Genomic DNA, 26,050 nt, shown 5'->3' with positions numbered 1-26,050 from the left:
GAATAGATGGACCAATGAGTAAGCCCGCGTTAGGCAACGAGGGAGGGACTGAGTTGAACTGAATGTACTGTCAGCCACGGGTGATTCGTTGGTTGAACTTCTTCATTGGCGATCCGCCTCGAAGAGACGTACTAGCACGTATGCAGTGTCCTGCCATGAGTGACTGCGAAATACTGTAGTACGATGAGTGATTAGTTCGCGCAAGGAACGACATATTACGCAGTGAACGTACTCATGAGCGATTTTAACCGTTCGTCCTCACAGCGATAGCTTTCACTAGCATCCGTTTTAAGCTAACGCTTAATGTTGTGTCAGTCAAGCACATGAAAATCTTTTGAACAACCCGCGCTGCCTCTGCAACTGTGGATTTCCCTCTGTTCTTGTCCCTGACAAAAAAACTATCAACATAAAACGGAATTACCGGTTGTCTGCCACCAGTGGCCTGCCGCAAATTACAACTGATGATCTACTCGAATGTTGCAAACTGAAGCTGAATTTTACTTCAGTGTTATGGCTGTCTCAAGAAATAATAACACACAAATAGACATCAGTGCTTCGTGACATTACTGTGTGAAATTCATTTCACAGTCATCTTAAGGTGAGATTCTTTCTGGAGGACACTGCCCATCAAGACTGGAGTGACACGAGCCAGTGCTGGAATACTGGACAAACCTCTTCGAAAGACGTACTTGAACAAGCCATATATCTTGCAAAGAAAATGTGTTTCAACACGTTTAATTAGTTATATAGTTTTCTTCTTTCGACACATTTAATGCCAGCCGTTGTTCAGAAATTGGAAGAGCCGGCTGGTATTTGAAGGCCTACAGAACAGAGGACGCCCTGCTCCTCCCAGACGATACCGCCGGACAGCCGTCGTGAGACGTGTTTGAGGTTCGGAAAAGAGCACAAAGAAAAAGTCGCGGCCCGGGTATAACCTGCCGGGGCGGACTAACCCCTATTGGCCGTTTCTTTTATTCTGGTCGAGGTAAAAATTCCATGGTTTTAACAATTTATTCGAAAATGCAAAGTCAGACAATAAGGTTGGAAAAGGTTCAGCGCTGGGCTGTCCTCCACTTGGTTCGGGGGAAGTGGACAGTGATCTCACCGCGGGCCCAAACACTCGGCGCGACCGGCATTACCCGCTGTTCGTTGTCGTAGCGTCATCCGTTTCTTTTTTTGCCTTAGCAAAACTCTACTTTACAGTAAACCGTCTGTATTTAGCCATGTTTTTTTTTTTTTTGCTCTAACTTGTCGATCACCATCTCTCTCTGTCGACCACGCTGCTACAGTTCATGAACTGGAAGGAGATACGAAATCTAACACTGATTTAGCAGTTGTGGCAGTTGTGAAGAAGGAACAATTCATTTTCAGGTCTCAATTTATAACAAGTGAACAATTTCAAAATGGTAGAGGTAAATGTGCAGACATTCCTGGAAGTCAATTGGTCTGTGCGGAACTGCCCGTTGTTCTCTCCAGGGTCGTGAATGTCATCTGCTGTGTGGATGTCAATCCACATTTGTCTGGCTCTGCGTAAAACTCCCTCATTCAAAATGGTGTCCATGAGGTTTGTCATGGCCCGCTTCCCTCGTGAGGATAAGCCATAGAGAAAAGGGATGGATGGATGGCTGGAGGTTTGTCACGTATCTGCATTTATGGCAGACGCCAATCCGATGATCAGGGTCAGAAGAGTCCGAAGAGCTTCCCCAGATATCTCGTGGAGAAGGTCAAAACATGGAGCTGGGGTCACGTCGCAAAAATGTCTTTATCACAATATGTGTCACGTATGGAGAGGAGCTGGACCGCAGAGCTTGGCGGAGGCGGGTAGATTGTGATGAACGGTTTATTTCGGAAAGGTAACGGAGATGGTCCTGGGTGCGCTGGCAGGCAGTGGAGAGGACAGGCGCCTGCCTCGGTGGCAGGAATGACGTGGATCTGGAACACGGGGGAATGCTGGAAACCAGGAGAGACACAGGAGTCCAAAAGGGAAACGCGGTTCAGTGTGGCTTACGTGAGGTAAGTGAGCCGTGGTACCGCTGGAATAAGCTGCAATACTTCGGCGAGGATTTCCGGGACCGTATGTAGGTGGTGACGAGGGCTGATTGGAGACGGGGAAGGTGCTGAAAGAGAGAGAGGGGAGGGGATAGAGAGAAGGCGAGAGGGCGCCCGGCGCCACCCAGGCTCCAAAAGCGGTACTGCGGGGCAGTACATGACACGACGTGATTCCTCTAAACTCGGTCTGTCAGCTCTCTCTTGTAAAGCAACATGGTGATTACATACTGTATTCTGTTTGTGAAATTGGCTGTCCATTGTTACAAGAATTGCATCTATTCTGTCTGATGGCCACATATAAAAAAAATAAAATCATTTTTGTCGATGGGATGTAATACGGTGCCCACACATTTACACGCAGGGGTGTTTAACTCATTTTTGTCACGGGCCACATTGTAGTTACGATTTCCCTCAGATGGACGTTATGACTGGAAATAAATGTTTAATCGGCTCATCATATTACCTATGCATACACAACAAATTGATGGTAATTCAAAAGTCAGGGATAAGGGTTTTTTTCAGCTATTTTACAAGTTGCTGTAAAAATGGTTTTGCGACAGCTCAACATTTTTTACATATGACAAATGTTCAAATGTTGGTACAATTTTGAGCAAGAGTCATGGTAGTTGACACAATTTGCTTTCACCAAAACGGGTTTCCAGACCAGCTGAGAGACTAACCCTCTCCAGCATGTCCTGGGTCGTGCCCGGAACGTCTCACCAGGGAGGCGTCCGAATCAGATGCCCCAGCCCCCTCATCTGGCTCCTCTCAAGGAGGAGCAGCGGCTCTACTCTGAGCCCCTCCCGGATGACCGAGCTTCTCACCCTCTCTCTAAGGGAGAGCCCGCATACCCTGCGGAGGGTATGCGGGCTCTTTCAGCCGCTGGTATCCGGGATCTTATTCTTTCGACCGCAGCTCGTGACCATAGGTGAGGGTAGGAACGTAGAACGACCGGTAAATTGAGAGCTTCGCCTTTCGGCTTAACTCCTTCTTCACCACAACGGACCGATACAAAGTCTGCATCACTGCAGATGCCAATCCACTTGTCGATCTCCCGTTCCATTCTTCCCTCACGCACTCACACATGACCCCAAGATACTTGAACTCCTCCACTTGGGGCAGAATCTCATCCCCACCCTTGTCCGACTGAGGACCACAGTCTCAGATTTGGAGGTGCTGATTCCCATCCCACCTGCTTCACACTCGGCTGCGAACCGCGACAGTGAGAGTTTGAGCTTGGTGAAGCCAATAGAACCACATCGTCTGCAAAAAGCCAAGATGCAATACTGTGGCCACCAAACCGGACCCCCTCTACGCTTCTGTTGCACCGAGAAATTCTGTCCATAAAGTTTATGAACTGAATCAGTGACAAAGGGTCCAACCCTCACCAGAAACGAGTCCGACTTACTGCCAGCAATGTGGACCACACAAACCCTAACCCACTAATATCAGTGGTTCATTAAATACCCTGGTTAACAAATGGATTCTGAGTCCTTGCCTCAATTGCATTGTTGAAATCAAATGTTGCCAGGCATGAATTGTTCATCAGTGCTAATTATTCATGTCCGTGGCGAATGCTCTGGGAGTCTGGGATATCGCACCCCCTAATAAGGGCTGTTTGGTCCACGTATGACTGGTGTCAGTTCGGTCCGCATTGAGGGCAGTAAGTCGCATTCATTTCCAGTGAGGGTTGGACTCCGCCAAGGCTGCCTTTTGTCACTGATTCTGTGCATAACCTTTATGGACAGAGCTTCTGGGAGCAGCCGAGGTTTTGAGGGGGTCTGGCTCGGTGACCTCCGTATTGTGTCTCTGCGTTTTGCAGATGATGTGGTTTCTTTTGGCTTAAGCATGCCATGCCATGTCCTTCAATTCTCACTGGAGCAGTTCACAACCGAGTGTGAAGCGGCTGGGATGGAAATCAGCACCTCTAAATCTGGGACCCTGCCCTCTCCATGTCGGGGATGAGATCCTGCCCCAGGTGGAGGAGTTCAAGTATCTTGAGGTCTTGTTCACGAGTGATGGAAGAATCTGCTGTCGTACAGACTGTATCGGTCTGTGGTAAAGAAGGGGCGGAGCCGAAAGGCAACGCTCTCGATTTACCGGTCGATCCACATTCCTACCCTCGCCTGCGGTCACGAGCTGCGGGTCGTGACTGAAAGAACAAGATCACAGATACAAGCGGCCGAAATGAGTTTCCTCCGCAGCTCTCCCTTAGAGCTCGGGTGAGAAGCTCCGTCAACCGGGAGTGGCTTAGCGGCGAGGCGCTCCTCCTCCGCATTGTGAGGCGCCAGATGAGGGCGAATCTCCTCACGGGAAGACGAACCCTCACCCTAACCCAGCAGGAGGCCCCGGAGACGACCCAGGACACGCTAGAGACTTTGTCTCCCGGCTGGTCTATTCCCAGAAGAGCTGGATGAGGTGGCTGGGGAGAAGGAAGTATGGCCTTCTCTGCTTAAACTGCTGCTCCCGTGACTGCACGGATAAGACGAAGAAAATGGATGGCTTTTATCTCAGTTCTGAAGCTGTGTGAAGAGCTCTTCATAAATTAACATACGAGTTGCTCAACAAAACCGCTTAACTTTCTTCTTACAAAGACTGTTAATCTGTCAAATGTCATGGACTACACGATCCATTTTGAATAACACTAACAAAGGCATACATTATATTTCACCCCAGCGGTGTACGGTGGTGTTCTTTTGTTGATAGGCTCATGAAGGGAGACAATAGACAGAGGAGGAAATTAGTTCAGATAGACTGTATATTGAGCAAATAGCCATCGCGCACACAAGTAGATACAGCCCCGGAGGTCATTCAACGAGTCGAGCATCCAGTCTGCCGGTCCGGGTTCTTGTCCCTCTATTTAACTTGCCCGTCACCCTAACCAGAGTGTGTGGGGGAATGAATCTGTTATCTTGAGGGCAACGGTTCTGACCTTAAGTGTAGTTGCAAAATAGGTCAATGCAGTCAGGATGTGTCAAGAGCGCCTTGCTTAACATCTTGAGAAATTGCAACCTTGAGGTGGGAAATCTGCAGCAGAGGAGTCATCAAAATGTTGCTTACGCGATCGAAAAAACAATATCTAACAGTAGTAACCAACATTGCACAGCATTGGTTGAATACATACCTCACATCAATGTAAACTGAGCATTATCTTTGCAAAGGCAGGTGTTGCTGTTGTTTTGATACGGCTCCAATTATAGTCCTTAGAGCGTCCTTTTAAAATGAGTTTATTGAACGTGTTGGGATATTACACACTGTACATAGTTTTGGGCTGGCAACTGACACTCCGCCATGCACCCTTGCCCTGATCCCCGAACCGTAGTATTGCTTGCAAATCCAGGTTTGCTCCTCAACTGACTCCCCACAAGTGCTTTCACCCTTTCTCTTCATGCGCTACACAAATCTGTGCCAGAGCAGATGTGAAAGTAGGAGCATCTTAAAGTATGCAGATGACTGTCATCGTCAGTCTGCTCCAGAACGATGAGACGACCCATCGGTCGGTCACCGACGACTTTGCCGGATAGTGCGAGGACGTCCTATCTTCAGTTAAACATATCGAAGACAAAAGACACGATCATCGATTTTAGAAGGAACGCACCTCTGTCAAGGGTCAAACGGTGGAAAATGTATCATGGTTTCATCATTCGATCATGCAAATACCTTGGGACAATTTTGGACTCCATGCTGAACTTCGAAGCAAATTGTGAAGCTGTGGGCAAAAAGGGGCACCAGCGTTCGTGTGTTTTGTTTGAAGAAGAAAACTTCCTTGAACCACAGTGTTAAATGGTCTTGTCGTGAGTCACAGCTGAGTCCAGCATCTTTGTGCACCAGAGGAAGGTTCAGTTACAGCGCCTAACGAGCTCCTTCTTAAAAGATGAGCCCCACCCTTTGCACAGTGAATTTCATCTCCAGGTTCACAGTCCCAAAATGCAAAAACGAGCGCTTTAGAAATGTCATTATTGCAGCAGCGAATATCGAGATAAACGATAGCATACCAATCAAGTAGCATTGCGCACACAAGGTAGAAGTGAGGTTTTGATAGGACTTTTGTTCATGATCGTCTACAGTCGTGGTTGTCGTGTCTACGTGCATCACTCGCGCTGCAAAACAAATCTACCTACGGGTATGAACAACCTAAACCGAACCGATACTTTTTCGTTTGTTTATCGACCGTAACCTTTCAGTTTGGTCGCTCCGTTACCTCACTTGCAGAGAAGCATTTTTACCGCCCCCAGGTCCCCATGTATTTTTGTGTGTTTTCTTTGGGGCGTTCATACAAAACATACCTTGGCAAAAGTTTCAAAAGTTCACAAAAGGGACAATGTTAAGCGATTACATGCTGTGGTCTGCTCTTGTAGAAGATCCATTTCACCAGTGCCAATGAATAAGGTTTGAATATTGAATGTGTTGAAAACGGAGAAAAAGCCCATCCAAGATCTAGAGATTTGGTCGACTCGGTCAGCTCCCAGTCCACTTCCACAACCGATTTCCAAGTTTACTTTTTCATGATGGAAGATAGCTCCAGAAGCATGCTCTGAAACGAAAAATAAAGTCACTTAAGGATATTGCTAAACCAGCGACAAACTTCAAACAATCTTCTTATGTTTATATTTTTTTTAGCAAAAAAAAAAAAAAAAAACCCTGAAGATAAAATGCTGTTTTGTAAGATAAATGAAGAAATCAATTCAAGTGTTTGCAGCCATGATCACCATCTGTTCATGACACATACAAGGTGTGTCAGAAATGTTCCAGGACTAGTGTCCAAAAGATCGACTGCTTCGAGGTGCGTTGAGAGAATGTGCTTCTTGACTCAAAACCCTTACCAAAAATCACCTTTCCTCATTTGAACGAATGGAAATGCCATTCATCCGTAGCAGCCGCCCAAAAGCCCCCCAAAACATTTTGGGAATTTTTTTTTTAATGAGAAAAATAGCGCTCTCCTATAACGTGTATAAAAAAAAAAACCTGAAGTAATGACATAATTTAATCGAATAAAAAAAAACTTCTCACTTTCCCCTTCAATGGACATTGTGCTGCTCAGTCTGTTGTGCGCAACCTGGGGGCAGTATACGCAAACAGAAGGATTCACTGTTCATTCAGATGTAACTCCTCTTTTAGATCATCAGTGGTTTTTTTTTTTTTTTTTGTAGAGGATAAAGATTATATGTATGTGAGTATTGTTAACTTTGTGTTCAGATGTCCGTTGCTTATTAAAGGGTAACAACACCGCCAGATACGGTAGATGCTAATTGTTAGCCCGTGTGGCTATGGTGATTTCCATTGTATGTTCGATGGAGGCTGTGTGGTTGTTTCAAATACAAATGTAATTCTCTTTATTTTGTTTGACGGTAACCATCTGGGAGTGGCAATAAACAGCTCGAAGCCTCTTTTGAAGAACTGTTACTAATAATAGCAGCAAAAATCCTGCTTGTTGCGAAGCGAGTCAAGTCATCAACCATCATACAGTGCTCCAATCTCGAGTTCGCACTCGCAAATCAAAGCAAAAAACTCGGGGGGGAATCCACACGGAGCAAGGTCAGGTCACCGTGACGATGTTCTTCTGCGGCAGGGACGCTCAGGGCATCGTGAACATGTGCGTTGTCATGGTAAGGCTGCCACAACTCTCGCCTCTTCTCACATACTGAACGAAGCAAATGCTCCAGTACCAAATTGAAGGGGGGGGGGGGGAACTCATAGTTTGGGTATGAAATATAGCTTTTGTGAAACCAGTCTTGGAGCTTTTCTGATGTACCACGTAGGCCTACGGCACAGAGGATATTTTGTCCAAGCAAATCGAACTAGACCTCAGTGTGACATTTTCTGCTAATTACACCTGCATGGTTGAAAGTATTATTTTTTTTGTCTATGTCAGTGTCCTTAACCTTTATGCCAAATTCTGTCATGTTATTTAGAAAACACAAGTAGAAAATGTAACATGATTAGATACAGTAACTTACTTGCAATGAGTGACACGTAGAGCCAATGACGGTTACGGAGTGCGAGAAGAAGCACAACTGATTCTTCTGCGTGTCCTTGCCAAGATGGTTCTGTTTTGGCATTTGTGACACGTATGTACAACCCCAATTCCAATGACGTTGGGACGTTGTGTTCAACATAAAACCAGACTACAATGATTTGCACGTCATGTTCAACCTACATTTAATTGAATTCACTACAAAGACAAGATATGTAATGTTCAAACTGATCAACTTTATTGTTTTGAGCAAATAATCATTAACTTGGAATTTTATGGCTGCAACACGTTCCCAAAAAGCTGGGACAGGCTCATGTTGACCGCTGTGTTACATCCCCTTTTCTTTGAACAACAGTCAATAAACGTTTGGGAACTGAGGACGCGAATTGTGGAAGCTTTGGAGGCGGAATTCTTTCCCATTCTTGCTCGACGTACAGCTTCAGCTGTTCAACAGTCCGGGGTCTCCCTTGTCGTCCTATTTTACACTTCATAATGCGCCACACATTTCCAATGGGAGACAGGTCCGGACTGCAGGCAGGCCAATCTAGTTCCCGCACTCTTTTACTACGAACATTGTCCTTCAACTGTTGGACTATTTTCTCACACACTTGTTCACAAAGAGGCGAACCTCGCCCCATCTTTGCTTGTGAATGACTGAGCAATTGAGGGAAGCTCCATTTCTACCCAATCATGGCACCCACCTGTGCCCAATGAGCTTCCTCACCTGTGGGATGTTCCAAACAGGTGTTTGAGGAGCATTCCTCAACTTTCTCCGTCTTTTTTGCCACCTGTCCCAACTTTTTGGGAACGTGTTGCAGCCATCAAATTCTAAGTTCATGATTATTTGCTAAGAACAATCAAGTTTATCAGATTGAACATGAAACAGTAGTGTATTCAATTAAATATGGGTTGAACATGATTTGCAAATCATTGTATTCTGTTTTTATTTATGTTTAACACAACGTCCCAACGTCATTGGAATTGGGGTTGTAGGAGAGCAGTTTCCAGCCATGAGGAAATGTCACATGAATTCATGTTAGTTTATGCAATTTGGATCAAATTCACCATGGTTTATGTCTATGCATTTTGGGGCCATTGTGTAAAATACAATGAACTGGAATTGTTTGTGAAGTTGGAAGCTAATTGCGCTGATGGGAAGAGTGTTGTGGCCTTTCAAAATCTCGACATGTGAGATACCGTAAATAGTTTGGGCCTTTGTTGCGCCCACAATGGCTTTTGCAGAAAACTCAAAACTCATCTCAAAACTTTTGAACTCAAAACTCATCTGCTTAAGAGTGAATGATTTCTCGAGCAAATTAAGCTGGAATGGTGAAAGAAGTTTCGATCGGACTTTTCAGGTGAGCGGCGTGGCCTGTCAAACTTTAGGGCTTAATAGTGCCACAATGGAGCAGATTGATTAGGAAAGTAGTAGTGGCACCCACGTAGGGGGCTGCATGTTTTAACAAATGTTCACAATTCTGCATGCAACAGTGTAAAATGGAAAGATATTATACATTTTGGTGGAAGAAGGAAAATCCTTTCACTTTGCGACAGACAGAATATGTGTTGCCCTTTGACATTTTCAAATATGTTAACAGTGCTGTGTTTAAAATTTACGACAGACAAGCTGCATTGAATACTTTTTGAATATTATTTTTTTAAGTCAGAAGCCACTCTGGTTGAGAGCAAAAGCAACCCTGGAAATTATTTATGTAGAACGTGGTGCAATACTTTTTTTTTTTTTTTTTTTTAATAATTACTGATTAAAAGAAGCGGCACGGTGGGCGACCGGTTAGAGTGTCAGCCTCACAGTTCAGAGGACCCGGGTTCAATCCCCGGCCCCGCCTGTGTGGAGTTTGCATGTTCTCCCCGTGCCTGCGTGGGTTTTCTCCGGGCGCTCCGCTTTCCCCCCACATCCCAAAAACATGCATTAATTGGAGACTCTAAATTGCCCGTAGGTGTGACTGTGAGTGCGAATGGTTGTTTGTTGCCCCATCTAATTTATGAGGGTTTTGGGTATATATACACACAAACATATATATACATTTACACACATACGTATACACACGGACATATATAAGCGGCGGAAATAAGTATTTAACAAGTCACCATTTTTCTCACTAAATATACTTCCAAAGGTGCGATTGACCTGAAAATTTCAACAGATGTTGGGAACAACCCGAGTAATCCATACATGCAAAGAAAGTAGAACAAATAAGCTCAGAAATTAAGGTGTGTGAAATGACACAGGGAAAAAGTATTGAACACATGAAGAAAGCCCCTCCTGGAAGTTTTGTGTGTCCCAATGATCCTAGGAGCTAAGGTAGGGTCACACATGGCAAACAGGTCTTAGGTGAGGGATCGGACAAAGCACGGCTAAAAGACTCCTATGATGAAAAATATAACTGGATTGAGGATTCCCTTACCCGGACGCGATTGGGAGGAACGGCCCCCCGATCAGAACCCGAGCGGTGTTCTGTTATTGGACTTTTGTGCTGACCACGGATTGTCCATAACGAACACCATCTTCAAGCATCAGGGTGTCCACACGTGCAATTGGCACCGATGGTGGGGGAAGATGCCAGACCCAAAACGTATTGTATTGCGTATTGTTATTGTGAGGGTCTGCTGGGAACGTCTGGCAGAATCCCCTGTCAGAAGCAGTTTGAAATCCCACCTCAGACAGAACTTTGCTCATGTTCCAGCGGAGGCGGGGGACATCGAGTCCGAGTGGACCATGTTCCGCGCCTCCATTGCTGAGGCGGCCGACCGGAGCTGTGGCCGCAGGTGGTCGATCCCCGAACCGTTGGTGGACACCAACGGTGAGAGATGCCGTCAAGCTGAAGAAGGAGTCCTATCGGACCTTTTTGGCCTGTGAGACTCCTGAGGCAGCTGATGGGTACCGGCTGGCCAAGCGGAATGCGGCTTTGGTGGTCGCTGAAGCAAAAACTCAGGCATGGGAGGAATTCGGTGAGGCCACGGAGAAAGACTTCCGTACGGCTTCGAGGATATTCTGGTCCGCCAGCCGGCGTCTCAGGAGGGGGAAGCAGTGCACCATCAACACTGTGTATAGTGGGGATGGGGCGCTGCTGACCTCGACTTGGGACGTTGTGAGTCGGTGGGGAGAATACTTCGAAGACCACCTCAATTCCACCGACACGTCTTCCAATGAGGAAGCAGAGTCTGGGTTCTGTGAGGCAGGCTCTCCTAGCTATGGGGTTGAGGTCACTGAGGTGGTTAAAAAGACCCTCGGTGGCAAGGCCCTGGGGGTGAATGAGATTCGCCCGGAGTTCCTAAAGGCTGTGGATGCTGTGGGGCTGTCCTGGTTGACAACGCCTCTGCAACATTGCATGGACATCGGGGACAGTGCCTCTGGATTGGCAGACTGGGGTGGTGGTCCCCCTTTTTAAGAAGTGGGACCAGAGGGTGTTTTCCAACAACAGGGGCATCACCTCAGCCCACCCTGGTAAGGTCTATTCAGGGGTGCTGGAGAGGAGGGTGTCAGTCAGAGTTTGGTCCTCATATTACTGCCGGATATGAGGACCAAACTCTGACTCCGGTTGTAAAGGGACCGAACAGCCCGTATCGGGGTTTGGTACCCCATACTCCCGAAGCACCCCCTGCAGGACTCCCTGAGGGACACAGTCGAACGCCTTCTTCAAGTCCACAAAACACATGTAGACTGGTTGGGTGAACTCCCGTGCATCGTCGAGGACCCTGCCGAGGGTGTAGAGCTGGTCCACTGTTCCACGGCCAGGACGAAAACCACACTGCTGCTCCTGAATCTGAGATTCGACTTCCCGACAGTCTCGGCGTCCCTGCTAAAGAAAGCTACTGCCCCCGTGACTCGACCTCAGATAAGCGGTAGAAAATGGATGGATGGACATGAAGGGAGGTGCAAAAAAGCTAAAATCTATCAATAATCAAACAGCAATCCAGCCCCTTGTCAGTACACATGAATATCAGCTGGTTAGTCCTAATTGATGGCCTACAAAAACGTCTCATTGCCAAGGTGTGAGTCAAGACACATCTCATGATGGGTAAGACCAAAGAGCTGTCTCAAGACCATCGTAAAGTAATTGTTACAAAACATAACGATGGCATTGGTTTCAGGCTTAAATCTAAGCTTCTGAATGTTCCAGTGAGCACGGTCGGGGCCATAATACGTAAGTGGAAAGCCAATCATACCACCAATAAGATTTCTGTCGGAGGAGTGCAAAGAATAATCAGAAAGGTTGTTCAAGAGCCAAGGACCACCTGTGGAGAGCTTCAAAAAGACCTGGAATTAGCAGGTGCTTTCGTCACAAGGAAAACGGTGAGTAATGTACTCTGCTGCCATGGCCTGTATGCACGCTCACCACGCAAGACCCCATTGCCGGAGAAAAAAAAGCATGACAAAGCTTGTTTAAAGTTTGGTGAACAACATTTGGACAAGCCAGTTAAATACTGGGAGAATATAGTCTGGTCAAATGAGAGAAAAACCTAACTGTTTGGATGCCATAATACACACCACGTTTGGAGGAGAAATGGCACCCTAAAAACGCCATTCAAACAAGCGAAGTTCGGGGGTGGGAGCATGATGGTGTGGGGCTGCTTTTCATCAAATGGTACTGGTAAACTTCACATTATTGAAGGAAGGATGAATGGGCAAACAAGACATTCTTGACAAAAATCTTCTGCCATCTAGAAGGATGATGAAAATGAAACGAGGGTGGACATTTCAGCAGGATAACGATCCAAAACATACTGCCAAGGAAACTTTCAATTGGTTTAAAAAATAAATAAAATAAAGCTGCTAGAAAGGCCCAGCATATCACCTGGCTTGAATCCAATCGAAAATCTATGGAAAGAACTGAAACTCAAGGTCCATAAAAGAAGCCCACGGAACCTTCAAGATTTGAAGACTGCTTGTGTGGAGAAATGGGCCAAAATCACACCAGAGCAATGCTTGCGACTAGCTTCTCCATACAGGAGGAGTCTTGAAGCTGTCATCGCAAACAAAGGCTTTTGTTCAAAGTGTTAAATAAATACCAGTTGGCGTTGTACAATAATACTCCCCCCCGTGTAATTTCACATTATTGCACACATCTTAATTTAATCTTATTTGTTCTACTTTCTTTGTACGTATGTATACGGATTACTTGGGTTGTTCGCAACATCTGGTGAAATGTACAGGTCAAAGGCACCTTTGGAAACATATTTGAGAAAAACGGTGACGTGTTAAGTACCTATTTCAGCTGCTGTGTATGGCGGCACAGTGGGCGACTGGTTAGCACATCCGCCTCACAGTTCAAATCCGGCCTCACCTGTGTGGAGGTCGCGTGTTCTCTCTCTGTGCCTGCGTGGGTTTCCCCCCGGTACTCCGGTTTCCTCCCACATCCCAAAACATGAATCCATTCAATTCTTATTTTGAATGTAAACCTTTTATATATTCTCACCATTGACATTCTCCTCCCAGAAGTTGGAGGTGGTGGAGTCACTACAGGACTCTCTTTCTTGTTGAGGTTCTGGGCCTCAGTGCTCATTCCATTCATAGAATATAGACTGGCTGACGGACTGCCCTGCCTTCCATCAGACATTCCTCGGGACATGAAACTGCTTTTCCGGGCTGTCGAGAAGCGGTCACTCCCAGGAGAATCACTTGTGTCACTAAGTCCTTTATACACACCCATATCACTTTGTTTTCTCTCGAAATTGCTCTGGGCTGCAGGGATCTCCATGTGGCTGGCCATTAATGTAGTTCGAGGTCCAGTATACTGCAGCATCCCAGAGTGATGAGGAGCATCTAAATCACTGCAAGACGATTGCATCCAAATGTCCAGAGTGTGTTGCCTCTCCATAGCTCTCAGATGCCGCATACTCTGGATGTCCACTTGGCTTGGCTGGTGAGCCTGTGCTGGGAATTGGTTGCCACTGTTAGGCTCCTGATTAAGAGGAGCTATGGCTGTCAGATTCAACGGCTGAGTTTCTTTGTGAGAGCTCGACACAACTGAGCAGACCATTTGTGGAAGTTGCATCAGTCTTTGTGGGGAGGAATTTGGGAATATGCAAACATGCTGCACCGTGGAGTTTTTCTTTGACCTGCACGCACTGTCATTATCTCCATATTTATAACCATACAAACTTTGTTTGATTTTTTTCATCCCCAGATGAAAGATCTCAAGAAGGTTGAGGAATAAAGAAACTCCGGCTACAACCAGCATGAAAACCATGAAAATGTTCTTCTCGGTCGGTCGTGATACAAAACAATCCACACTATTGGGGCAAGGCAACCTCTCACATTTGTACAGAGGAGGCAGGCCCAAGCCAAACAGACCACATTGACCAATAATAAAACCCACTTCCAATACAGATCTTGTCAAGATATGGAAAACATATGTTCGTAACAGGGAGCCTTGAAGGGGAGCTTTCCTTAGTTTCTTCTGTTCATCTAGTTTTCTGAGCTCCCGTTCTATTCGCTTTTGGTCGAGAACAGCGTCCGTCACCTCCAGTTCAGCTTTCAGACATGCTTTTTTTCTGTGCCTCTCCTTCTCGATGGTTCTTAAACGGTACAATGCATGACCCATGTAGACCAAAGACGGAGATGACACAAATATGATCTGAAGGACCCAATAACGGATCAAGGAGATGGGGAAAGCCTGGTCATAGCAAACATTTTTGCACCCAGGTTGCTCTGTGTTGCAAACAAACTCACTCTGTTCATCATCCCAGACGTCCTCTGCTGCAACACCCAGCACAAGCATACGAAAAACAAAAAGGATGGTGAGCCAGATCTTCCCTACAATGGTGGAGTGAATATGGACCTCCTCTAAAATGCTGCCCAACAAATTCCAATCCCCCATCTTCTGTCACATTTTTTGCTGCCGGAGAAACAAAGTTTTGATGTGATTCTTCAGACAATTTGGTTAAAATGGAGGATCAAAACATTTGTGAAATTAAGGTTTTTTTTACTCACTCATCTGTGGTCCTTGCGAATAGGGTCTCATTCGTCATCGTTCTCGTCGAGAGAGAAGAGACACGACCGTCCCATGATGCTGACTCTATTGCGTAGCTGTTGGGAACTAGGTCTCCAATTTACAATTGATCCCGCATGACCTTATCGTACCCTGAGGTTAGTTTCACTCTGCTACTTTTAACAGGTCACTATATTGGAAATAGTACCAACTGACCTATTTGTATTTAGTCATATTGATTACTTAATATTTATGTTTATAGCCTCCCAACGTAGAATGGAAATGCAATGACCAAGCGTGTGTGTAAAACTCTTTTTTCAATTTCAGCTTTCAACTTCAGTTCTGCTCAGGGGCAATATTAGAATATTAGAAATGGCAGCAAGTTGTTTCCCATGAGAGGGAGCCATTAATTGATGGCACGCCCCTGTTCAGAAATCTTATCTGCTGAAAAACTATTTTCAACAATCCCATCATTTGGGATGACAAGAAGACAACTTGCAATAAATAATACAAACTGTGGCAACGGATGTTTATCATGTGACATTTATGGTGCGATCATGTTCTTAATAAACAGCAAATTAAAAACCCGCACAAGAATAAATTAAACTTTATTTCGACCTAAGAACTATATATATTATTCACAACACTGAATCCAATGTTTTAATATGAAACAGGTTGAATCAAACATGCTTGTATGAAAAATGATCCAACAAAACGTCACTGCAGTCTAGGAGATATAACATTTAGGTTGAAATAAGAGGAAATGTATTGGTTAGATTTGCGCCATCCTCAAAAACAGACCAGTCTTACAAGCATTAAAACACCAAATATTTTTAAAAGATTTACAATTTCTTGAGGTATTGCTAGCTCACAATAACAGGATCAACTCAGACAAAGATTTTTGCAACTTGTCATCAGCAAGACTAGTTAACAATTGGAAAACAAAAAAGAAAAAAAATGAATTTGTGCACATGTAAGATCAACAGTGATGCATTCCAATGAGGATTGCCAAAACACATTTGACTGCAAGGGTTAACAATTTCACATCTGTAATTCTTGAAAGTCTGCATTCTATAGAAATGCTATCCACTTCTTGTCCTTGAAAAACTTGGGACAGTTTACATGCATCAAATTGTCCATAGGATAAACACTGAAAATTGCAGTCCGATGATAAGGCCTTTAAGGGGGATTGTTGTTGTCATCAATCTTGGAGTAAATGAATTTAGCTGCCTAACAAAAGTCACCATTCTTGTGCCTGATATACTGTATGAAAACTACAACATGTATATATATATATATATATATATATATATATATATCTCATACCTGTACTGACGTTACTCTTGTATGTTATAAATGCTTCAATAACTATTTGAAGGAAAACACGAAATAAAAACACCTTTGGTTGATCAGGTATTCAAAGTTCCCTGCTTCTTGAAGAGCTTCATAAGATGGTAAAACCTCTGAGCAACCTGCGAAACAATAAAAGGAACACCGTAAACTGTCATTGTGTGCATGTTCAACTTCATACTTTAAAGCAGTTCTTCTTACACCAAGTACCACCTCAAAAAGTATTCCGCTCTCCAAGGACTATAATAATGGCCAACATTTAAATACAGTCAAATAAATAAAAATATTTTTTTCAAAAGAGGCAAAGGTTTTAATCCTAAAAAGCGCATTTACTACACTTATGTTATATACAACTAAACTGTACTTGAAGTAAAAAAAAATATATATATATATATATATATATATATATATATATATATATATATATTGTACAGGAAATTTAAAAAAGTACTGTACTGGATTTAAAATAAACAAACAAAAAACCTTGACAAAAACTGCTGCATAGGTACAAGCTTAATTCTAATGTTATGTTTAATTGTATGTCATATTTTAAATTGCGATTCAGTGACACTTTGAGAGTCACTGTTTTAAAGGGTACCATTGCTGTTGAGACAATATTCAAATCTTTAAATTCTTCATTATGATTCAATGATGACAAATGCGATATTAAAGTTATTTTGGTTGTGTTCTTTATCTAAAAGGGATATTACGGCCATGGAGGTCGTTGTTGCCGGATGGATCGATGGTGGCTTTGAACTGCACCCGCCACTCCCACCCGAACCCACCCTAACCCCCTAACGGGACATCCCTTGTTGACGTGGAGAATTTGAATGGAAAATTCCATACAAAAGCTGAATGGCAGTGATACTTGTTCTCATGTAGTTACTTCCTAGTTCATAGCACAAATGAAAGCTCAACTGTATTTCAAATACATTTTATGTTGAAAAAACAAATACAGTTGTGTTGGGAATTATTCAAACTAGGGCTGCACGATATGGGCCAAAACCATCATCTCAATATTTTTAGACTACAGTATATGGCGATACATGATATATATCTCGATGTTCTGATTTCTCCTGTAAATCACTATTCCAAATGTTAAAATCTAGCCATTGATTCAGAGCTACCAACTCAGAGCTCATCACCTCTCAGGAACATTCTGGATATTTGGTCAAGAGCATTTTGATTTTGTTAGGACCAATTGCGTCCCAGCCAAAACAAACACGCCACCAGAAAAACTCTGAGCAACGCTAATATTTTCTTTATATTTTTAGATTTTCTTTCTTAGGCTCATTTTGAGTGACAAAATATAGACCGCTTATTTTTTAACATTTTTATTTTCAGTTTTCATTAATTCAATACTATGCCTTGGCACGACATTGCTAAACATGCAATAATGTTGTGAGTTTTATTTACAGAATGACATATACACATACAATACCAGGTTGTGCGGTCCTTTAACAAAATTCTTTTCAAACTACGGTAAGTAAAATAAGATAATGTAATTTTGACATTTACTGCGCATATCTCAGGAGTCAAAATCAAAATTCAGCACTCTCGCAACACTACAAAATATGTATTCATGTACATGGTGGTTGGGATTATGTGGATTTAAGGTGTGTGTGTGTGGGCCTGAATTGTTTACAGTATGTTGAAGTACATATGTACATGTTTACTCATGTAAGTGATCACATACAGTATGTCCTCGTTAAAGTGAGTACATCAGAATCAGAATCATCTTTATTTGCCAAGTAGGTCCAAAAAAAAACCACACAAGGAATTTGTCTCCGGTAGTCGGAGCCGCTCGAGTACGACAACAGTCGGTCCATTGACAGAGAACACTTTTGCAGACATAAAAGCACAGTGCGGAGAGACACTGAGCAATGAATGGTTACCAATAGGGTGGTACTGCCGAAATGATGCAGAGTCCTCTAGCGATTTGAAATGACTAAAAGAGCAATAGTCTGGTACAATGACCATTGTGCAAATGGCGCAGAGACCTCAAGAAATTCAAGCAGTTTAAAGTGACGAGTAGTGCGATAATCTGGAACAGTGTCAATTGTGCAAATGGTGCAGATACAAGCCCATGAGTGGCCAGTATTGGTCAACAACAGATAAATAGCACAGAGTGGCAAGACTACAACAGTGAGTGCACGAATAACTATATTAATAACTAAATAAATGATAGTGTCCTGCGATTGGCTGGCATCCAGTTCAGGGTGTACCCCGCTCCAGCATGCCCGCGACCCGCGTGAGGAGAAGCGGTACGGAAAATGGATGGATGGATGGATGGATGGATGATACGATTGATGTTCTTTTTATGCCACTGATAAAATGATATTATAGAGCATAATAATTCAAGTACATCCTTTTAAAGAACAATAATCATTCAATTCTAAAGAATATTGAACATTAGCATTGTAATATCGAACAATAAGTAAAATATCGTGGATAAATACAAAATATAAAATCAATCAGACAGGCTCTGTTTGCCAAATTTGCACTTCAACAAATACGAAACATTTGGCACATAGGTATAGAGTTATTAACCACCTAAAGAGGCCCAAAAATGCCTGCCAAAGTCGAATGAATTAAAACTAAATATAAAAAATATGTATGCATGTACTCGAAAGCATTTGGGCTTTGTCACTGTTTTTAAATCAGATGGCATATATTCTGTTTTATCAGTGTTATTTTTCATTTTTTTGATTGTATGAATGTTGTGTTGTGTACTGTATAGTTTCTGCTGCCTCTTGGCTTTTGAAAAAGGGATTTGATCTCAATAAGCTTTTATCTGGTTAAATAAAGGATAAATGAAATGTAACTAAGGCCCGCTCTTGAGCTGCTTCACCTGTCAATTCAATGATATTGATAACGTGTGCCGCTGTTAGGTTATATAAACAGTTAGCATTCCCAAACGTGTGTGCACGCGCGCGTTCTGTGGGGAACGAACACACACACACACACACACACACACACACACACACACACCGCTCCGAGCTCTGATGTTTTAACGATGTCGCCACGGTCGAGTGAGCTTTTTAGCGGCAGCCCTGAGCTCGCTAGCTCGTTACCTTGCCGGCTAGCGAATGTAAGAAACGGTTAACTTTCCCAGTTGTGTGCATCTACGACGCAAACACCGCTCTGCCAGTCGCTCCGCCAGAAATTTATTGTGGACGCTTGTTTCTTTCTGTCACGAAACACAGCTCGTGACCTTCCGTCTTAGCTCTTTCTTCACCACAACGGACCAATACAAAGTCCGCATCACTGCAGACGCTGCACCGATCCGCCTCTTGATCTCCCCTTCCATTCTTCCCTCACATGTGAACAAGACGCCAAGATACTCCTCCCTTGTCTGACTGAGGACCACGGTCTCAGATTTGGAGGTGCAGATTCTCATCCCAGCCGCTTCACACTCGGCAGTGAGAGTTGGAGATCACGGCTCGATGAAGCCAACAGAACCACATCATCTGCAAAAAGCAAAGATGCAATGCTAAGGCCACCAAACCGGCCCACCTCTACGCCTTGAAATTCTGTCCATAAAAGTAATGGACCCAATCAGTGACAAAAGGCAGGCTCGGCCGAGTCCAACCCTCACCGGAAACGAGTGACTTACTGCCAACAATGCGGACCAAACTCTTGACACTGGTCGTACAGGGACCGAACAGCCCGTATCAGGGTGTTCGGTACCCCATACCCCTGAAGCTCCCCCAATGGACTCCCCGAGGGACACGGTGGACCTTTTCCAAGTCCACAAAACACATGTAGACTGGTTATGCGAACTCCCATGCACCCTCTCGGTCACATCCTACCTGTGGGGCATAGCCACTAATCAATTTCAAGTTTCAGCCTCATCACGCAATCTGGTACTTTTTTCACCTCCAAGACATTCTTAGCTAACTCTTCCTTGAAAATAACCCCTACTCCATTTCTCTTCCCATCTACACCATGGTCAAATAATTTGAACCCTGCCCCGAAACCTTTAGCCTTACTGCCTTTCCACACACAATACATCAACCTTTCACCTAATCACCAACTCCCGAGCTTTTCCTGTCATCGTCACAACAGTCAAAGTCCCCACATTCCGTTCTAGGGTCTGTGCTTTCCTCTTCTCTTTCTGCCTAAAAAGTGTATTTTTAAATGTTTTAATTTAAGCCCCTTGAACGTTTTTCTCCCCTAAACTACAATTTTGAGAATTGAAAAGAGAATCGATGAAGAATGTAATCGTTAAGCAGTATCAAAAATGGAATTGGAATCTTGAGAAGTTTTTCAAATCCCTACTCAGTGCATCAAAACAGACAACACGTCTCCTTGGGAAATTCGTTTAAGAGCCATTTCCCACCCTCGTACCCTCTAATCTTGACATTGGAAACGTATCCCTCTCCTCTGGCACTGCACCTGTAGCTTTTAAGACATCTATGTTTAGACCCTTACTTAAAAGACCCAACCTCTATACGCTCATTACAGAGAAAAAGCTAAAGGAATTTTAATGTCACAAAACTACAATCGTCACCCAAATGTATGTGGATGTCAACCTCTGAACTTATCACAATGATTGAACCAATATTTTTGATTTGATGGAGGTTGCTCACAGAAAAGCTTAAGGTCGCTTAATGTGTCATCGTCAGCAAAATCTATGTGGACAGCTCTACCTTTGCCCTCTTCACCAAACTCATATTAGACCAGCAGTCTTTTTAATGTGTGGCACTTAGACGTGGTCTGCCCAGGCGTACGTTTAGACAGACTCTCTGCCACCAAATTGCCACTCCGCCGGGGCACATCTCAAAATACACACATTCGCTTGCGCCGGAACGCCCAGCTTGTCCCAGACTGGTCTGCCAAATTGGCAAACATACATAGCAAGAAGCCTCGCGCTTGCATGAAAATCAGGATACCCCAGTATTTGCGCTGCAGATGTGTCGTCGATGAAAATAGAGCACTATGTTTCTCGGCTGGCCTGGGAACACCTCAGGATCTCCCCCAAAAGAGCTTGACAAAATGGCCGGGAGAAGGATGTCTGGACATTCCTGCTTAGGCTGCTGCCCCCCGCGACCCAACGGTGTCGTACGTGTTGGATGGAAGAGAACATCATTGATCGATCATACTGTACAAATCATACAGTGACTTCACTCATAAAGTAATTTTTCTTGCTTTAAAGAGAAATGAAACTTACCTGCTCTGATGGTTTCTTCAGCTTATCTGACAAGGCAGCAAATGTTTTGCGTGAAGCACCTTTTGTTTTCAGGTCAACAAGAATGGCTCGATCTTCATCTCTGGAACACCATATATGACAAACGTTTGGCTGTGCTCAAATTTTTTCTCATGCAACCTTAATCCCTTTTTCACTTTGAAACAGTATTGACGTCAAAATTGTTTTTTGTATTAGTATTGTTCCTCTATGTTCAGCCATATCAGCCATCTAACAAGAATTGGGCGTACCCCTACAGTATGCATATTTGATATATTTGATGCCAGTTGGAAGCGAGTATGTGTAGTCACTGTCCTTGAGTCGTTCATTTCACAATTTAACAGTGGATGTAACAGTTAGTGTTTCGATCAGATTACTTTCAAACACCCATCATAGAACTAGAGATTATTAACAATTTTCTGTCGTAACATTAATCTCATGTGGACACGTAGTGCTATCGGGTACTGACCTGGTCCATGCTATGACCAAAGCTCCCTTTTTCTTGACGACGTTCATGGCAGACAAACTATTTGGGGATGAAGGTAAGGATTTTGAGTCAACATCCTTTTTGAAGCTGAAGGGTGCGTGGTGTTCCATATGTTTCTCGTCATCTTTTCTTGAACGCTTTGCTTTTGATTGTTCATGGTGCTTTTTCCGTTTTTTACTTTTCTCATAATCCTTTTTGTCTTGTCCTGTCTCTCTACTTGTGTCCTCCGCCATTTTGTCTGACCTTGATGTCTCCATTTCACTCTGCGAGTCTGAAAGGTTTGAAGCTACATGGCTTATCTGATTTGTTTTTGAGCTTTCACTATTGCCTTGCACAGTACTGGGCTGTGAATCAGAAGGAATAGCTTCTGATGGACACAGGGGATTTGGACTGTGCTTCTCCATGTGGAATGTGGGACTTGGGCTTTCATCATTCGGGAGTGTAACACAGAGAGGAGATGCTTTGATGTTCTGCCCAAATGAAAGGTTACAGCTTTGAAGAAAAGTTCCCTTGGAAGGAGTCATTTTAAAAATAGCTTTTGGAGAATCAGCAACATTGTTTAAGTCCTCGGTCACACGAGCTTTTGAGTGAGTTGGCATATGGTCTGAGTGTGAAGGTTCTTCTTTGAGTCTCAAATGATCTTCTGTTGAACCAACAGCATTCGTCTCATCTTGACACATTACAGGGTCTTCCGAAAGGTCAGAGAGGTATTTTGCAGGCATGACATTGCAAGGCTGAGTATGTTTATTAATCTTGTCGAACAAATATTTTGCTTGGCTTTCCTGAGCTTCCACATCTTCTGCATTATGATCTTTTTCTGTTAGTGTTTGACGTAAGCTCTCATTTGTATCTGTCTGTCTAGTGCCCTGACGAATCTTCACAATGAAATGATCGTTGGACTTTTCCATCACTAGTGCCTGCATGGGCAATTCTGGCTTCAACACAAAAGTATTCACAGCTGCTTGTGAGGCCACACTGTTGCTAGACTCAAGGCTAGAGTTGTCTGTGTCAAGGGTCAGATGAATGTCTTGTTCAGTAGCATCTTCACCATCTAGTAGAGCATCCTCACTAATGTGAGCACTGATGACACTGTCTGGGGTGGATACGGTAGTTATGCCAGACGGTTGGAGAAAGCTCAGGTGGCTGTCAGACTTGAGAGGTGATGGAATAGTAAGGGACACTGCTAGATCTTCAGTGAGAATAGAATAATCCCTCTGTGACAAGAAGCTGGACTGCGGTGTTGCTTGATTCTCTGATGGAACCTCTAATAAGCAGCTTTCATCAAGTAGAGCTGGGTTTGGTCTGACCTGATCTTTGGGCCGTGGTGACATCTCCCAAGGTGAAATACTAGACCATGTAGCGATAAGTTTGGAGGGAGTATCAAATTTGGTTGGGGAAAAAAAAGTAGACTGAGAGTCGAATTTATTTGGAGTTGTAATGCTGATGAGTCTTTCTCCATTCTTCTTTGGAGTACCAAGAGTCCATGATGTGCTCTCTCCTGTTATTCCACTGGTTTCAAGTAAGTCCGATCCTTGCAGGAGACACTTAAATATTTCTCCCATTTGAGAATCTCTTACCAGGTTGAACGTTAAACTGGTAGTTTGCTGCTCTGTGAGTAGTTCAAAGTCACTTTTGTCAAGCACAGATGTGCTTTGAGGGGCCACCAAAGAAGCCATTTTCAGTTTCCCTGACACCAAAGGCTTTTTAGGAGAAAGACAGTCCACTCCTGGATAAGTATCGCCATAATTCTGTGTATGTGCACAATTGTTTTCTTTTTCTGCATGAGTAATTCTTATATCTTTGCCTCTGCTACCAAGGCCTGTTTCATAAGGCGGAGCAAAGGATTTCATTTGTTTCTGGGTGCTTGGAGTACCTTTTGAATCTTTTTGTTGAGATTGTGTTTTCCCATTTGGCAAGCTTAAAAGTCTTTCACTGGACATCTTTTCTTCAGTTGTAGGTGGTCTACACAGGCTCTTCAGTGTCATATAAATGTCCTTGAGCAAGAAGTCAACTTGCTTATCTACAAAGACCCACAACTTTTGTTTCAGATCAACAGCTTGTTGGTCAAAGATACGTTTTACAATACCATTGTCTGCTACTTTGTTAAACACAGATGCAATTATTACTTTCAGCTTTGATTTCAGCTCCATTGCCTGACAGCATATATGACCAAAATGGGCTCCATCCACACATTCCACAAATGACTCTCTGAAATTCTCCATTACACCAAAGAAACTCTTCTTTGGAAAGGTTTTGTGAAGCTTCATGTATTTTTTACGTATTTCCAAGCGAACCGATGTGAACATTTCCATGACTTCTTCTATTGTTGAAAAAGGAGCTTTGGCTGATGTTGGGCAAACGGTTTTAAAACGGCTCTTACTACCTGGACTTTGCGTTGATACACTTCCTGTTGTAGTCATTTCTTTTGAAGCAAAACACATTGCTTCTGATTTCCTCTCCACAACTTTTTCTTTATTTCTGCGTTTTTCTGCAACCTTAACGCTCTTGGTTGCATTAGGGGGTGTATGCGACTCCTCACCACCACTTAAAATGTTCCCTTCCTCTCGTTCAGTGTCAGAAAGATTTGACGGCAGTTCTGATAATTTTCCATATTTTAAAGGACAAGCTGGATATTTGTTTTCTTTGTTTAAGTCCAATTTCTTTGAGTTGGCTTCATCAGCTGTATTTGAGAACTCTGCACACATGAAAGAGAATGCAAGAACAGGTTAGATGAGGTAGCTTACATCAGCAAAAACACAAGAAAGCGCAAGACACAACATCCTCAATCATAATCACCACAATCTGCACAAAACAGTGAAGAGAGTAGTCACAAACTATTAGCTATTAAACAAAAATAGTTCTCGATCACTTGATCAGAATTTGTTTGTCCGCCATATTGGCCTTTGAGATTGTGAGGATTCTCTACTCAAACACTAAATAAGCACCGAAACAAAACAATGCGTCGACCTCCAACATAGCGGTGCACGACGTCACAGGAAAACGATCTATCAAGAAAATACGGCCTGGTCAATAAAAGTTGTTCCCACTTTAGTAATAACTGAACAAACAGGCAAGATTATTCAGTTGGATTATTACTCCAGTGAATAATGTTGCAGTTAAAAGCGGCTCATTAAACATTGTGATGCAGCATGTAGAAGTAACAACTAATTTCTTTCTTGCAACAAAGTTACAAGAAAGCCAGTGCTGTGGAGAAACACTTTTGTTTATATGCACACAGTAATCGATATACTCATAATTCAGTCTTCATTCAAAGTGCTTTGGAACATCAAATGAAACAAGTTCCAGTACGTCACCGCTGTTTCCCGGTCTTGTGCGGTCAATGCACAAGAAAATTAACTCTGGAATGCTTTTTTTTTAAATAAAGAAAAGTCTAAGGTGCATTGATTTGATTGAATATTTGATACATTTCAAATATTAATTTTACCTACCTTGAAGACTTCAAAATAGCATTTGACTGTCCCTGCATCTTAAAATTAGATCAATATAAATAAATATAATAATTTAAATCCTTTAGAAATTTATTTTTTCTCCTTACCCTAACTATGCTGTTTATTTTCTTTAGTCATGTCGCTGGGTTTTCACTTAATTTACCCTAACATTACCCCCTCAGAAACGTTTTTAATATTCCACCAAGTCACATGGTCCACAGGAAGTTGCATCGTCTGCAAGCCAAGTTCGCACTTTTCTGTAAATTTGATATTTCAACTATGATTGGAAAGTTAAAATTTCAGCACAGTGCTGTTACCTAAATTATTTTTTTCAATACATGTGTTTAGTGTCAACATGCTATTAACATAAATGACGTGGCTATCTTTACTGTATGAGCTAATTCTATGCTAACCTCACTCGCTGTTACTTTCAGTTCTGTTACACAAATGAAGAGTTTGAGTACAATACAACAAAGACATTAAAAAAAATAAAGGTGCCTGAGAGGGGCCAAAACACGTTTTGAGTAGTTCAATACGTGTGCGATCAGATTTAGAGCTTTAAAAAAAAAAACAAAAGACAGCGATTCGAGTTTACACAGG

General features: G+C 43.2%; 2 protein-coding genes across 5 annotated transcripts in view; both read right to left on the bottom strand.

Annotated features, from left to right (window-relative positions):
• Nucleotides 1-4,164: 4,164 nt before the first annotated feature.
• Nucleotides 4,165-15,068, bottom strand: gja10b (gap junction protein alpha 10 b). Its single transcript, XM_061703776.1, has 3 exons — nucleotides 14,979-15,068; nucleotides 13,462-14,883; nucleotides 4,165-6,583 (listed from the first exon to the last, which is right to left on the bottom strand). The coding sequence occupies exons 2-3, from the start codon at nucleotides 14,863-14,865 to the stop codon at nucleotides 6,545-6,547; spliced, it is 1,443 nt and encodes a 480-aa protein (XP_061559760.1). The 5' UTR covers nucleotides 14,866-14,883; nucleotides 14,979-15,068; the 3' UTR covers nucleotides 4,165-6,544.
• Nucleotides 15,069-15,538: 470 nt separating this feature from the next.
• casp8ap2 (caspase 8 associated protein 2) overlaps nucleotides 15,539-26,050 on the bottom strand; it is a 39,862-nt gene continuing 29,350 nt past the window's right edge. For all 4 annotated transcript variants that reach the window (XM_061703771.1, XM_061703772.1, XM_061703774.1 and 1 more), the window contains 3 exons: nucleotides 21,984-24,696; nucleotides 21,500-21,599; nucleotides 15,539-16,448 (listed from right to left, as the gene is read on the bottom strand). In XM_061703771.1, coding sequence (XP_061559755.1) covers nucleotides 16,386-16,448; nucleotides 21,500-21,599; nucleotides 21,984-24,696 — 2,876 coding nt within the window. In that variant the 3' untranslated portion in view covers nucleotides 15,539-16,385. The remainder of the gene's footprint in view (nucleotides 16,449-21,499; nucleotides 21,600-21,983; nucleotides 24,697-26,050) is intronic.

This window comes from Phycodurus eques, chromosome 18 (genome assembly GCF_024500275.1).
Source record: "Phycodurus eques isolate BA_2022a chromosome 18, UOR_Pequ_1.1, whole genome shotgun sequence".
Lineage (NCBI taxonomy): Eukaryota > Metazoa > Chordata > Actinopteri > Syngnathiformes > Syngnathidae > Phycodurus > Phycodurus eques.
Note: the sequence above shows the minus strand (reverse complement) of the source record. Positions and strands in the feature narration are given on the sequence as shown.

Excerpts from the sequence above, each read along its gene's own strand:
- gja10b (XM_061703776.1), bottom strand. The coding sequence starts at position 14,865 with ATGGGGGATTGGAATTTGTTGGGCAGCATTTTAGAGGAGGTCCATATT. Across the intron at positions 6,584-13,461 it reads CTGGGAGGAGAATGTCAATG|AGCATGCTTCTGGAGCTATC; the intron begins GTGAGAATATAT and ends TTTTCGTTTCAG.